A 14,483-nucleotide genomic window follows, 5' to 3' on the forward strand; every position below is an offset into this window, starting at 1 on the left:
CACCCAGCACAGGGTGTCCTTTGTCTCAGCTCAGGCAACTCAAGCCCTAGAAACTCGGCTGATCCTGTCTCTTTTGCCTCCCAGGAAGCATGCGTTTATTCACCTAAACCCCTCTTTAAAGCTCCTTTTGTGTTTCATTCTCTCCAAAAGGCAGCATTTTGCTTCTGAGCAAGACCTGCTGGATGCTGCCCCACGGATGCTGTGCCCTGGGGTGGAGGTCCAGACGTGCCCCTCAGGAGCCGGGGCCACCCCTTCCCAGCTATAGCAAGAACATTTCCCTTTGCAGCACTGAGAAAAGGCAGAAACAAAGAGTCCGGAGGAGGCAGGGAGGGGAGAAGGGAAGAATGAGCTAGGTTAGGGGAAATACAGCCTGGAAGAAAAGGAAAGGACCAGCTGATCTGAAAGCCCCGATAAAAGCCCGAGACAAAGGACGAAAGAGCCTGGGAGATTATCAAGGGGAAGCGGGAGGAGGAGCAGAAAGATGCAGCAGAACCTAAGTGGGAATGATGTAAAGTGCTGCAGGGAGGAGGGGAGTTTCCTACCTAAAGCAGAGGGTGGTTTATGTTACTCAACCACCTCCATTTACAAGAATCGAGCCCCTTTCTTCCTTTTGTCTGAGAGCACCTGACAAACGAAGGAGCTGCTCCGGCGGGGAAAGGTATCCGTGACCATCCCACAGCCCTGACAGCATCAGCCCCGATTGCTCATCTGTTTCCAAGTACAACCGAGTCATTTTGCTGGTGGGCAGAGAAGTCAGAGACACTCTGCGTCCAGTACCCTGCAGCAGAGGAAGCATCAGCACTGCTGTTGTTAGCCTTGTTATTTTCTTCTAATAAAAAGGTGGTCATGACTCACTCCATTAAGAAACAAAAGCAGAGCTGTAATCTACTGAAAGACAGTTGTTTGGATGCTGAGCATTAGGTGTGTAAAAGGAGGAAGGTCAGCTGCAGGTCAGGTTTGGTGATACACATACACCCTGCTGCCACTACAGGCCAAACTTCAGGTATTTCTCAGAGAGGTTATTTTCTGGGCTGGTGTGATTTGCCCCCTCTGTCAGACTAGCACATCAGCCGGGAGGAGTGTGCAGGGGGTGAAAGCTCTCTTTCCCACCCCTCCACATTTCGCTTGGGTTTCCTGAGAGGAAATGATGCTCTCGTGTGACTGTGCTGGGCCCCCTCCTTCCTCCCAGGAGGGAGAAGCGCGCCAGCCTCTGTCCACAGCCCCTCTTCCCCTCCCTGTGCCGTGCTGGGACCAGTTGGCCAGCTGGGCTGCTACTGGGGACCGAGCCCCGAGGGAGCCAGGCTGCTTCTTGGGGACGAAGAAGCAGCTCCTGAAGCTGGGGGCTGGGAGGCAGGAAGGGCAGGTTGTGTTCCCGCAGTGCCAGTGAGCAGGAACAAGTCACTGCACCCCTGCCCACACCAGGCTCTCACTTAGCGAAAAGTAAAGTGGGGGAATTGGTCTGTCCATGGGGGGATGAGAAGGTTTTCTGCATGGCTGTAGCAATGCTTCTCATGGTGGGGTTCCAGTTCTGGCAGGGACCATGCTGGCACATGGGGACAACCATCCCAGCCATGTGGTCCCAGCCGTGCCCAGCTGCCTCCCAGGGTGGGCGCAGAAGAAGGGATGGAGCCGGGCTGCTGTGATGGTGGTGGCCAGGTGAAGACAACACCCACGCCAAGATGCTCTGCAAACATCTGCCCCTACCCACAATCTATTTCTATTTTTGTTCCATCTCATACCCTGACTGAGTCAGAGGAGGGGTCAGGTTAGAAGGAGCCAGCTGGGGGCTGCAGTGGGGTTGAAAGAGGAAGAGGAGCAGGTGCTTCAAAACCAGTAGTTGCCATTCTTTCGATCAGCTTGAAAGTTTTCCTCGCAGAGTCTCTTTCATGCTTCTCTGTTTCAGCTGCAGGCAATTTGAGGCAGGGATGGCACTTCCTGTCTGCTGTTGAGGTGAACATACTTTCAGGGCCCCATCAGAATAAATGACACCCTGCTCTGAGACAGCACCACTGTAATCTGCCCCGGTTGTAATCCTGCTTTGGTTGGAGCTCATCCTTCTGCCTAACTTCTTCTAGGGATTTCCAGTTCTCTTTTTTAGTCAGTTTGCAAAACTCATCCACAAGGAAAGGGCAAGTGCCAAATTTCCTGATTCCTGTGCGTCTTAGTGTTGAGACTTCTGCACACAGGCTCAGACTGAGGTCTGTACTGTCTCACAGGTCCTCGAGGTATAGTTTTCCAGCTTAGAAGTTTATCACAAGGAAAGGACATAAGATCCCCCAAACAGCCATGCCAGCAGTTTTTCTGTCACAGGTAGCCCTCCCATCCACAACCCCCCCTCCATAGCATTCATTAATTCTGCAGAAATGGCACATCTTGCTTTTTCCCAGGCTGTTACTCCTTCTTTCCTCCTTTGCTGCCAGGCTGTGAACCTTGGGCCAGGTAACCACATCCCCGGGGATGTTTCCCAGGCAGTCCATGCTTCTCACTGGGTCACCTGCTTGCCTTGATGAAAACTGCCACCCAGGCAGGGGACCCAGCTCTTTCCGAGGGGATCTAGGAGCAGGCAGCTCCCATTCCCTGAGCAACGGTGCACTCGCAGGCAGGCCTGCCTGTGCTTGGGCTTTGCTGGGGGCGAGGACGTACACAATCAGAGTGGGAACAAGGGGAACTGAAAGCACCTTTGCAACCTGGTGTGAGAAGCCTGTCCAGTAAGTACTGCCCTTCCTCCCCTCTCTCCGCCCCCTTCCCTCCCCCGGCACGCTTCCCGGTTTTGACTGGGGGGAGAGTGGTGATGCTGGGATGAGCCTCAGGCCGATGACTGAAGAATTTTTGCGGCATTTTTCAGCTTCCTCTGCCTCCGAGCCTGACTAACGCTGCCTGCGCGGCCGCAGCCCCCGCCTGATGCCGGGGAAGGAGGGAGGGGATCCCCGCCGGGAGGGGGGGGGGGGGGGGGGGGGGGGGCGGTGCGGTGCGCCGGGCGGCGCGGGGCGGGGGATGCCCATGTTTGGAAGGCGGGAGCGTCACTCCCCTTATATGGGCAGTGTCGTCAGGGCCCAGCCTCCCATTCATATAAATGCCCAGTGGCGGCAGCCGGGATTCCCTGCCCGGGCTCGGCGCGGTACCGCGGTGTCTCCGCCTGTTCCTCCTGCCGCCGCTGGCCGAGGCGCTGCGGCTCCCGCGCCAGCACCGGGGCTCCCCAGCGCGCACCGTCCTTTTCCGCTCTCCCCGCTCCTGCCCCGGCTGCGGCGGGGCGCGACCCTCGGCGGCATGAAAGTCACATCCCTCGACTGCCGCCAGCTGAGGAAGCTCCTGCGGAAGGAGCCCTCCCGCTGCCTTGTGCTGGACTGCCGGCCGTACCTGTCCTACTCGGCCTCCTGCCTCCGCGGCTCGCTCAACGTCAACCTCAACTCGGTGGTGATGCGGCGGGCCCGTGGCGGGGCCGTGCCGCTCCACTTCGTGGTACCCGACGCGGCGGCCCGAGCCCGGCTGCTGCTGGGCGGCGGCGAGGGACCGGCGGGGCCCGGCCGCCTGGCAGCCGTGGTGGTGCTGGACCAGGGCACGGGGCACTGGCAGAAGCTGAAGAAGGACAGCACGGCCCAGATCGTTCTCAACGCTCTGCTCTCCAGCCTGCCAGAGGCCGGGGCCAGGGTCTGCTTTCTGAAAGGTGAGAGGGGCGGCGGGGAAAGCGGGGGGCGGGGGCTGGAGTAGCGGCGTGGATTGACCCTCGAAACCTTTCCGGGTAGCGGCGGCCCCGCCGTACTCCGGTCCCCTCTCCTCCACCACCACCGTCCTACAGTTAACCTGATTGTTGGTGCAGGGCAGGGAGGTAACGCCGGGATTTCGTTTCTTTTCCACCCACTAGAAGTAAATCCCGGATAGACTCTGAGGGCTGAGCTCAGATGCCATTCCTCTCACCCCCGCCGCGTGTTTGAGGCTCATGAAAAGCGAACAATATATAGGGAAGAAGAAAAATATTCGAACATTATCAGGAGGATAGGGGGGCGAGAGGGATTGGGGTTGCGTGAAAAATCAACTCAGCCCTGCAGGAACGAGGAGCGCTCCTTGCTCTCAGCCCGGTGACACGGAGCGACTCGTGTTGGGCGCCCGAACGCGAGGGATCGGTGCCCGCTTCTCCACCCGGGGCAGGGAGGTTTATCTCTCCATCGGGCAGATCGAGGCTGGAGGGGGAAACCCATAGCGGAAACTCGGGCGCTCCTCGGGGGACATAAATACCTTCTCCCCCACGTCTATTATAGCTCTTTGATTGCGGTTCTCTGTTTTCCTTTCGAGTAACCCGGTGATAATAAAACGATTTAAAAAAAAAAATAAATAACAGTCTGTCCTTTCTCTGTCCTCCCATCCCTACTTCCCCTCCATTTCTCCTGGTAGCGCCTTTGTCCTTTCGCCCTCTCTCTTTTCTCAGCCCCGCTCTCTCCGGGACGGCTCGGCCGGGGCCGCTCCTGCCCGCAGCAGCGCACACCCGGCTGCCGGGGCCGCGGGGCCCCCGGAGCGGGTTCACACCGAAGCAGGAGTTCTTAAACATACCCCATGCCATATCCTGAGGCCATGGGGAGGACATAAACGGAGGAGAAAACCAGGCGAGGTTTCTTGAATGAACTGCCCCTGCGTCCTCAAGAGCCAGGGTTAATTCACTTTGATTAAGTCTTTCATCGCAGTAGTTTTTGTCATGATGTGCCCATTTTGTATCTCCTATTACAAACGGTGCCCGGAGGGCTTTCTGCCGGGCAGAGGCACCTCCAGCCTGGGTATTGCCTGTTACCAAGGCAGGGGGAGATTTCCAGGGTGGTTTGCCACCACCCTGGCTCTGTCCCATCACTGCCAGCCTGCCCTGAGCTCTGATGGTCACCCCAAAACGACCAATTCTATTGCTGCAGGGCAGAGATATTTGTACTGTGCTGGGCCAGGCAAATGCTTGGGGACCCTATTAAAGCAGGGATGAAGAAACATCTCCAGGGTCAGGCTGGGAAAACTGTGGCAAAGCAGGAGCTGCGTTAAGCTCTGCTGACTCTCAGCTTGCTTGTGTAGCCACGAAATCGTCCCTACCTCCTCATGTACCAGCCCCACACTTTGAAGTGGTGACTGTGGCTGTGGGCAGTTTATCTGGGGTGGGGTTTCGATGGAGGCTCTGCTTTCTACCTTGTGCATATTGTGAAGTTTCTTATCTCGAAACCTGTTGATTTGAGGCTAAAAAGATTCCCATTTGGTGGACGAGAAAGTTCCCTCCTTTTCCTGCTGCTCTTCCTCTTTGCTTTGCTGGAAGTGCTCTGGGTCGCAGGATCAGGCCTGTGAAGTCTGCTGCTCCGTTTCAGATCTGGTGTGGCCTGAGGAGCCAGTGACTCACTGGGCAGCGTTGGTGATTCACTGGGGCCACAGACCCCCCAGGAAGCTGATGTGGTCTGGGGGAAGATCTCTGTGACAGTGGGGGTATAAATCACCCTGAAGCACTGGGCACTGACCAGAATAAAGAGTCCTTTTGGAGTCTGTAACACCGAACTTGCAAACTATGGGCTGTAAAACTACCAGAAAAAAAAAATTCCTTGAGGTTCCCCCCTTATATTCACATTCTTCCTAGGTGTGTAGGAACTGAGAGGAGGTGCTGGCTACTTAGAAGGTTAAGGAGGTCTTGGTCTTGTCTTGGAAGTCTTGGTGATGAGATATCAGTAGGTCATCCTCATCAGGTCAAGCATCCTGGAGACCTGGCCCCAGGCAGGGAAGCTAGTGCAGAGCAGTTGCACACCAAGTTGCATGCAGGCTGTGTTCCTTCCCCTGCTTTCTGGCTCCTAGGGGTTGAGTGTGTCACATCTTTCATCTGTGTAGGTGCAGTTTCATTCTGGGTGAGCTCAGCCCCAGCAGGGTGAAAGCGGTTGTGTGGCAGAGGAAGAGCTTGCAGAAAGATAAAATAACGGATCTTCCCTTGGTGCTGACAATGATTCTATTATTTATTGATTAAAACCAAAGTGCAGCCCAGCTTTCTGTGATGAGCAATCTAGTATTTGTAGAAATGACCTCAGGGAAGCTAGGTTGAGTGGGGAGGGGGAAGAGGACATTGCTGGAGGATGGGATGAGAAGATGACTCACTGTAAGAATGGCCTGCAAATATCCTGATCCCCAAGGCTTGTAATTAACCATTCACCAGCTGTGTGTGTTAGGTGCCCCAGAGACATGAGACTTGCATGTCTGTTCAAACACACAGGCTGATTTGGCTCAGGCAGATTTCTGTGTTCATTCAGAAGTTAAAAAAAAAAAAAAAAACCAAAAAAAACCACCACAGCACAGGGCACAAATAGGGATAATGGCGATTTATATAAATTGGATATATATTTCCTATGTGATGGCAGTGGCTGGGGGGCAAGGGGAGATAAGGTCAGCTATGCAAAACAAGAAGATTTAAAAGGCAACCCCATGAAGGGCAGTTGGAGATCCGGAGAGCAGAGGAACCTGGAGAACTGCTTGTGTTTGTTGGCTTTTCACACTGCAAGTTCATAATTTTATCAACCCAGTTGTTGTGGATATCATTTTATCACCCCCATCATGGTCTCCATGGTCACTTGGCTGCTTGACCCACTGCCTTGTGCTGTGAGGTCTGGGGTGAGCCAGCTGAATGAGGCTTGGGAGTAGGAGGAAAGGTGCAGGTGCTGAGTGCCAGCTGACTGCAAAGTCACCCTCCTGCCCTTCATCATGGAAAACAGAGTTTCATCATGTTCAGTGGGCTTTGGATTGTGCCAGCCACTTGTAACATGAGGACCCCACGGCAGGACTGAGTGGGCGACAGCAGCACGTCACGAATTTGAGCACACATCTGCTCAAACATTGCAAACCAATGAGACGCCTGCGTTAGGGGCCTGAAATGTCAGAGGTAGCTGTACCGGGCTGCCCTGGCAGTGTGGGTGGTGGGGTGTGAGGCTGCTCAGATCTTCAGCACTTCCTTTTGTTTTTAAACCCTTCCTTGCACTGGGGCACCCACATCGACACTGCTTATCAGGGCGAAACAGTTGCAGATGAATGAATCACAGAGGGTTTGCTTTTTGAGCCTTGTTTACTTGAGGGCCACGCTCTGAAGGATTATCCAAGAGCTTTTGCTGTTCATTTCTGTTCTGAAAAAGCGCAGGTGGCAGACACTTGGCACACCACTGTTTCCAGGCTGCTGCTGCTACCTGACTTTGTTCACATTAATTTTGGTGATTGTGTGCTTCGATGCAGCATATTCCTAGCCTGGAAATAGGCAACGATTTAGCTGACAACAAACTTTGAGTAACGATGTAATAATAGGATTAATTCCTTTTCATTAGCAGTGCATTGAATGAAACGAATGCAGTACTTAACCATCCAGAATAGCTCATGTGGGGCTATTCAGTTGTCAAATGCTGTCACAGAATTTCATTAAGTTTTATAGCTGTTATTTAATAGATTGGTTTCAGTGGGGCTGTCTTCATTACTTCGCTGTCTTGTGCATTGTGGCGATAATTGACACAGTCACAACCATTCCCCTCTTGTGCTTGTGTCCATTCAAAAATGCAAATAAAATATTTTTTATGTTGTCACAGTAATAACAGATTTAGAGAGGATGACTATTGAGTACAAAATCTCAACTGCTGGAAATATTGTTCACCTATAAAACCTGGGGAAGGGAGTTTAGTCCCTGCTGTACTGGAGTTAATGGTTGCTAGACTCAACAGAATTATGTTCACTAAGAGTTTTAATCTGGATCCGGTGGCTGTTGGCAAGTTAATGATTGTCAGTACTATCGGACATTTTTCTTTAGCAGTTCCAAGCCTTCTAAACAAACCTGTTTCCCCAGGGGAGCACTATTCCTCATTAACCCCCTGGGGCCCATTGCCGTGCAGCACTATTCCACTGCATTGCAAGTGCCAGAGCTTCATTTCTCCTCCACTTTAATTAAACCAGTTTTTGGAAGCCAAACCATTCATCTCTTTTTTTTTTTTTTCTCCCTTCCCTAGGGGGATATGAAACCTTTAACTCGCAATATCCTGAGTGCTGTGTGGATGGAAAACTCATTTCCCCGGAGAGAACGGAGGCCGACAGGAACCTCTCCAGCCACTGTGAGAAGCAGAGTGCCAACCACAAACCCGCTTACGACCAGGTGTGTGTCACAGCTGTGGTGGGTCACCTTCCCTTTGTGTTTTGTTCCTCCTGCCACCAGGCTCAGTTGGAGGCTGGCAGGGTGCTGGGGGGCCCTGGTGCTGGCACAGGCTGTCAGTAAGTTGTCACAGTCCAGGTGGGCAGCCCGTGTGTTGAATAAGATGCCCTGTGTTTGCTGTTGGCCAGCAGTGCCTGCGCCCCCGCTTCATAATTTGGCAGCAGGAGGAGGAAAGAAACCTGTCTAGCCCCAAAACTGTATTTGTGACTTGTTCTTATCACACAGCCAGGCAGCATGAGCTGTGAGCAGCTCGTGCCTCCCCAAGAGACTTAAAATGGGCAAGGGAGGGTCTGCCAGAAGTGTCCTTTTTCTGGCAGATGTTCTTTGCCCATGCCTCCTCCGTGACCCCAGGAGAGCTCTGGCACTGGCGGAAGGAGGCTGGGGCCATAGAGCTGCTTTTGAAAAGAGGCAGCAGCTCTCAAGAGTTGCCCTCGGCTGGGGGGAAGTGGGGTTTCCACAGGGGAAATCATCACACCCCCTTGCCTGCCCAGCCTGGGGAACACATGTTCTCTGAGATGTCACCTGCGGTTGGGCTGCTTCCGCCACGACATGTGTTTCCTGGCACTGGGGGAGCCCCAGGCAATGCCCCTCTGCTCCCCGGGGACCTCCCACGCCAGGGGTACCTCTGTCCCCAGGTTCTGTCCTGCCACCTCTGTGGTCCCGACTGTCCCCTGTGCATGGGACCTGCAGGCAGCTTGGGGGGTGGAAAGCTGGTTTCTCAGAGCTGGGGGCTGGCAGCAGCTCTTGTGCATCATGGAAAGTTACCTGCAATCTCCGAAACCCTTGTGTCAGGCGGTGGCTTTTTTTTCTTTTGCGGTCTCGTCACCCAGCCTTTGCTTGCGCTGAGGAAGGAGGAACCGAGATGACATCTCAGGGCAGGTGACGCAGCTGGTGCTGTGTCCCAGGGAGGTGCAGGGGGACAAGGAGCCTTGCTCCAATTTTTTTTTTTTTGAACTTTGCTTCACCTTTAGAGGTGTGAGTGGAGGGGCTGAGTCCTGGACTGAGCTAGAGCAGCCTTTTTCTCCATCCTTCCCTTCCTCCCTGCTAAGACATGGCTCCCCACCTGGCCTGTATTTTGGTAAAGCCTCAGAGGGAACGGGCCTCACATATGAAAGCGCTTTGGGGCTGTCCCGAGGGGTAGCGCTTTAAAGAAAGCCAGAAACATCCTGCACGCGAGTGGGCTGGATCTCACTTTGTACCTCACAGATGTGGACAAGAAAATGAAAACCTTTTTCCTGTGTGGGCTTTGACATCACAGTGATTCACTGGTCAGCAGCGTTGGGGTCCAAAAATGCCAGCGAGAGAGGGAGAGGGTGCCCACGCAGCTCCCTTGCTGCTCTCTCGTGTGTCAGAAATCAAATACCCCTGAAAAGGAATTACATGCTTCTGCTCCTTCTCTTTCAGGGTGGTCCAGTTGAAATCCTGCCTTTTCTCTACCTTGGTAGTGCCTATCACGCTTCCAAGTGTGAGTTTCTCGCCAACCTGCACATCACGGCCCTGCTGAATGTCTCCAGGAAAAGCTCAGAGTCCTTCAAAGACCAGTATTGCTACAAGTGGATCCCGGTGGAGGACAGTCACACGGCAGACATCAGCTCTCACTTCCAGGAAGCCATCGACTTCATTGGTAGGTCCAAATGAACAAACTTCCAGATCTTCATGTATTATAAATCAATTTAATTTAAATTGATTTAATTCAAAATACATGAAGATCTGGAAATTGGCTAATTGTTAAATTGATTTAATATAGAACACGTATTGGTGGGAAGGACACATTATTTTCTGTACGTTCCCAGATGTGACAGCAAAAGTATAAGCTCCCTCCCTTTCCCAGCATCTCTCCTGGCAGAGGGATTTCAGCAAGGAAGGAATGAAGAGGGAAATTCAGAGCAAGGTCCCTGTCCTTCTTCCCATGCTGGGAGGCTGAGTGAGAAAAATGCCTCCTCTTGCCCCATGTGCCTGACAGCAGTCAAGTGAGGTGGTATAGCTTTATTTTCTTTTCAAAGCAAGCATAAGCTGAACTTCAGCATGACAGGGAGCAAAGAAGTATGGTTGAGTAACACAAAAGTCTATTGATTTTTTTTTTTTTTTTTTTTTTTTTTTGTAAAGGAAAAAAACGTATTGGTTCCTTCCACTTGCGTGCCAGGCTCTGTAAAAGCCAGGTGAAGCAGAGTCAGCTTGTTGCTTTGCTGTGCTGAGATATTCCAGAGCCAGGGTCTTAGAAATCCAGTGTCTCCCCTTCTCTCAAGAACTCTTTCCATTTCTGCTTTTGATCACGTTGGTATCTCACCCTTTAATCAGACACCCCAATGCAAAAGAAAAAGAAAACTTCAAACCATCCCCTCCCAAATCTTCCCACGCCAGGCTGGGCCAGTGAGTGGCACACCGGCCATGCCAGTTAGCACAAGGAAGAGGGTCAGGGTGGTTTAGTGGGGTGGAACAGCCTGAGCCTGGGTGGAGATGGTGTTGAAATTGGTGCTGTTGCTCTCCAGGAACACTTGAGAGAGAAACAGAACAAAACCCCAGTTACAGACTTGCCAGACTCATTGCTTGGCTGAGTTTGAGTCCTTTGACAGTGCAGGCAGAATTCCAAACACCTGATCTGAGGGTACCCTCCGAGCCCTTTCTGGTAAGGGACCTCTCACATCTTTCAGGGAAATGCTAATCCACAACACTCTTTTGTCCCATCCCAAACCCCTTCTGATAGTTGTTGAGTCACTTGGAAATTTCCGAGATTTTGAGGATGACTTTAGTTTTCACTTTCTTTTAAAACTGGGCATGTGGTGTAGATGCTGTATATGACTCAAATCCATGTCTTCTTTATTTTGTGCAGTAGTTAAATATAACTGGTCGTGGTGGCACCAGTCCCCTGGCAGACAATCGAAGACAGGCAAATGATAACTTGCTCAGCTCTGTGCTGTTTCAGTGCCATGCACTGAGCACTACATTCACCACAGTTCTCCATAAATTGGAGCTTGAACATATTGCTTAAGGCAATAGAGCAGAGAACATCTATTTTTTGAACTGTATTTTTGTGTGGAAAGGGCTTATTTTAAGCACATTCTCTTTAATCTAATAACAATAATTGTGTTGTGTGAGTAACCACAGTGGCTCCTGTTGTGTAAAATGGGTGCTTTGCATAAGCCTTTTATATCCTGACTTAAGTCCAAACATCCTTTAACCAGGCTGTAATTAGCAACTGCCTACCAGCCCTCATGTGCTTTGTGGTGAGCCCCAGGGAGTGAGCTCAGCCTCTCCACCCAAGGGTACCCACCAAGGGCTCAGCTCCTGGCATCACCACTTGCTGTGAACCAGCCAAGCAGGGAGTTGGGTTTGGACTTTAATGAAAAGTCCTGTTTTCCTAGCAAAGCTGATGAGAGGAAGGCAGCCCAGCTGTTCTCACCTTTGAAAGACCTGATGGTGGGACTGCTGGCAAGGCTGGGCTTGTGTTGGTTCTTTGAGCAATAGGCAGAGAAATGTAGGTACAGCAAAACTGAACATTGCTCAGATAGCTGATCTCTATCTTGCAATGCTCTGCAAAGTGAGTTGTTCAAAAAGAGGAGGAGACAGGGGAAGGACTTTCCTAAAAAAATGCAGAAAGAACCGAATCAGGATCCACAAATCCTGAAACCACACGTTATCTGCATATCAGCTCCACCTCAGACTGGCTTTTGTCCCCCTTTTCCTTTTAATCTCTATGTTACGCTTAGTACCCAACAGAAGAGCAAGCCTCTCCTTATTAGTGGACTGGCTGTGTGCCATATTCCACCTCCAGTACTGGGTGTGTGTCACAGTGTCTTCTCCATCCCCAACAACAACTGATGTCTGGAATTACTTTTTTCCCCTAGATTATGTCAGACGAACTGGGGGAAAAATCCTGGTGCACTGTGAAGCAGGGATTTCACGCTCTCCCACCATCTGCATGGCGTATCTCATGAAGACGAAGAAGCTCTGCTTGGAGGAAGCCTTCGATTATATCAAGCAGCGCCGGAGCCTGATCTCACCAAACTTTGGTTTCATGGGCCAGTTGCTACAGTACGAGTCAGAGATCTTGTCTTCCACTCCCAGCCCTCCTGTCACCTCGTGCAAAAGAGAAGCTGCATCTTTTTTTGCAGAAGAACTGACATTAAGCAAAAACTTTGAAGGCTCGTGTTTTGCCTTTCCTACCTCAGTGTTGAGTTCTGTGCCCATCCACTCTCCTGTCCACCAGCTGAAACTCAGCCCAATGACAGCATCTTCGTCCTGCTGAACATCCCAGGGAGACCAGAGCTGGTGAGGTCCTCTGATCCAAACTGTGACCCCAACAAGAACATTTCATGAACGTGCAATAGAGAAACCTCATCAACTTAGTCTAAGATGGAGTGGTGGTTGTGGGTCATACTTCCCATATGCTGTGACTGTAAGATGCAAGTGCTCTAAGTGTGGCAGGCTTTCTGAATTTTAGTGTTTGTTTTTTTTTTTTTTTTTAAAAAAAAAAGTGCTTTTTTTAGGTTTTTAACCACTGTGTACCCACTACTGTATTTCCAGATTCTTGGGGAACAATGAGAAATCCATTTAGTATGTTCTCAGTTCCCATCTGCTTCCCTCCTTATTTTTTTAAAGACCCTTATTTAAGGTTTCAAGCAATAAACAGCAGCAGTGGGGAAGAAAGCAAAAGAAAAAGCATCACCTTTGCGACTGCAGAGGTGGTGGGAGTGCATATTCATTCTGCTTTTTCTCTGGCTTTCCTCCTCCCCTCTCCTGTGTCACACTTTCAGGGAGCGAAGGGCTGGGGTGGCCGGTGGGAGCTCCTTTCCCAGCACACCATTGCACAACCAGGTGAAAATCCCCTCTCCTGCTCCAGCCTCTGAAGTGTCAGGTATTGACCACAGCGTAACTGGATACCAAACCAGCCCGTGGATCCATTCAGGTGTGGCATTTCCTGTACATCTGCATTTGCCTTTGTACTGGATGTGCTCTTAACTAAAGCAGGGAACTTAACTGAAGCTATCAGGCTCCCCTGCTGAGCTATTATCCTCCCATCTGTTGTTTAAGAACAGCCCTAGAACACTTGAATGTCCTCATACCAGTTACTTCCCATCAGATGATACTGTAACTGCTGAATTTTACACCAAAAAAAAATCCCTGACAAGCTCAGCTCTAAGCCAACTCTTCCTCCATCCCTTCCCAAGTGTTCCCGATCTGTGATCTGTATCATTCGTGGTCAAGTGGTCTTGTTCAGTGTTATGTGACTTGCTTAGTGTGTGTGGTCCCACCTTCCAGCCAGCCCTCCTCCGTGAAAACTGCTCACGTGTGTTTCTGTGTCTGCAGGGAGTTCAGAACAAGCAGTTCACTTTGTCTTGTTGACCTTTTTATTTTTTTAAATATGTAGTATGTATGGGAAATGGCAATAATTTCCAGAAGATCTTGTGAATGTGAAAGAAAACCTGCGATGGTTTTTATGGAGTGTAAAAAAATAATAAAGAGAAAAAAAAAAAGCCAGGAAACCAAAGCTGTTTGTTGTACTTGGAGTGAGCTGCCGGAGTGCTTTTGCAGAGCTTGGTGGCAGGAGAGGTCACTTGAGAAAAATCACAGGGCCCAAAAGTGATGTACAGAGAGAGAAGAGGAGGGTAAGCACCCCTGGGTGCTGTGCTCAAAGCCTCCAAGGTGCATCTCTACAAAGGGAAGAAGGTGAGGGGGAGGATTGTTTTAAACAGCACGACATGAGTCACGGTGGCGTCACTTCCCAGCAGTCAGGCAGGCACTTCTGTTTTGATTCATGCATGTTTTATATAAGATTTACCATCTTGCTGAAGATGAAAATCTGAAGTAGACACAGCCCCCACTTCCTTCCCAACCACATACCATGGGATGTTGCATGCCCTGTGCCACAGGTCACCCACAAGCGTCACGCCAGGGACTGGGGCATGTGGGTAATGCTCATCTTTTCCGGTTTTTTAATGAAAAAAAATAATTTGAGATGGCAGCATTGCTGAGCCATTCAATACCCCTTTTCAGCTGAGAGTTTTTAAGCTCTCATTGGCTCATCACTGCAATACATTTTAATTTGCATTTCCAAGTTATCAAGTTGAAAAACTTATGGTAGATGTCTGGATGAGTTACAAAGCATTTCTGTCCTCTGGGGTTCATCCAATTGTAACATCCTCCCCGTGGGAAGCAAATCTCACAGGTGAGAAGCTGTCATTGGAGACAGGCTTTGAATTTTCTCCCTGTGTCAAGGGGCATGGCAGCTGCCCTGCCTGGGCTCTGGGAAACCTGAACACAGGAGCCAGCAGCTGGGGAGGTGAGGCAGGTGATTCAGTAAGAG

The 14,483-nt window shown here is 51.0% G+C and overlaps 1 protein-coding gene across 1 annotated transcript; it reads left to right on the forward strand.

The window, feature by feature from the left end:
- Nucleotides 1–3,080: 3,080 nt before the first annotated feature.
- Nucleotides 3,081–13,654, forward strand: DUSP5 (dual specificity phosphatase 5). The gene is made up of 4 exons (XM_065843381.2): nucleotides 3,081–3,664; nucleotides 7,980–8,122; nucleotides 9,584–9,803; nucleotides 12,025–13,654. The coding sequence occupies exons 1-4, from the start codon at nucleotides 3,268–3,270 to the stop codon at nucleotides 12,423–12,425; spliced, it is 1,161 nt and encodes a 386-aa protein (XP_065699453.1). The 5' UTR covers nucleotides 3,081–3,267; the 3' UTR covers nucleotides 12,426–13,654.
- The last annotated feature ends 829 nt before the right edge of the window (nucleotides 13,655–14,483 follow it).

The sequence above is a fragment of the Patagioenas fasciata genome, chromosome 8, assembly GCF_037038585.1.
Source record: "Patagioenas fasciata isolate bPatFas1 chromosome 8, bPatFas1.hap1, whole genome shotgun sequence".
NCBI lineage: Eukaryota > Metazoa > Chordata > Aves > Columbiformes > Columbidae > Patagioenas > Patagioenas fasciata.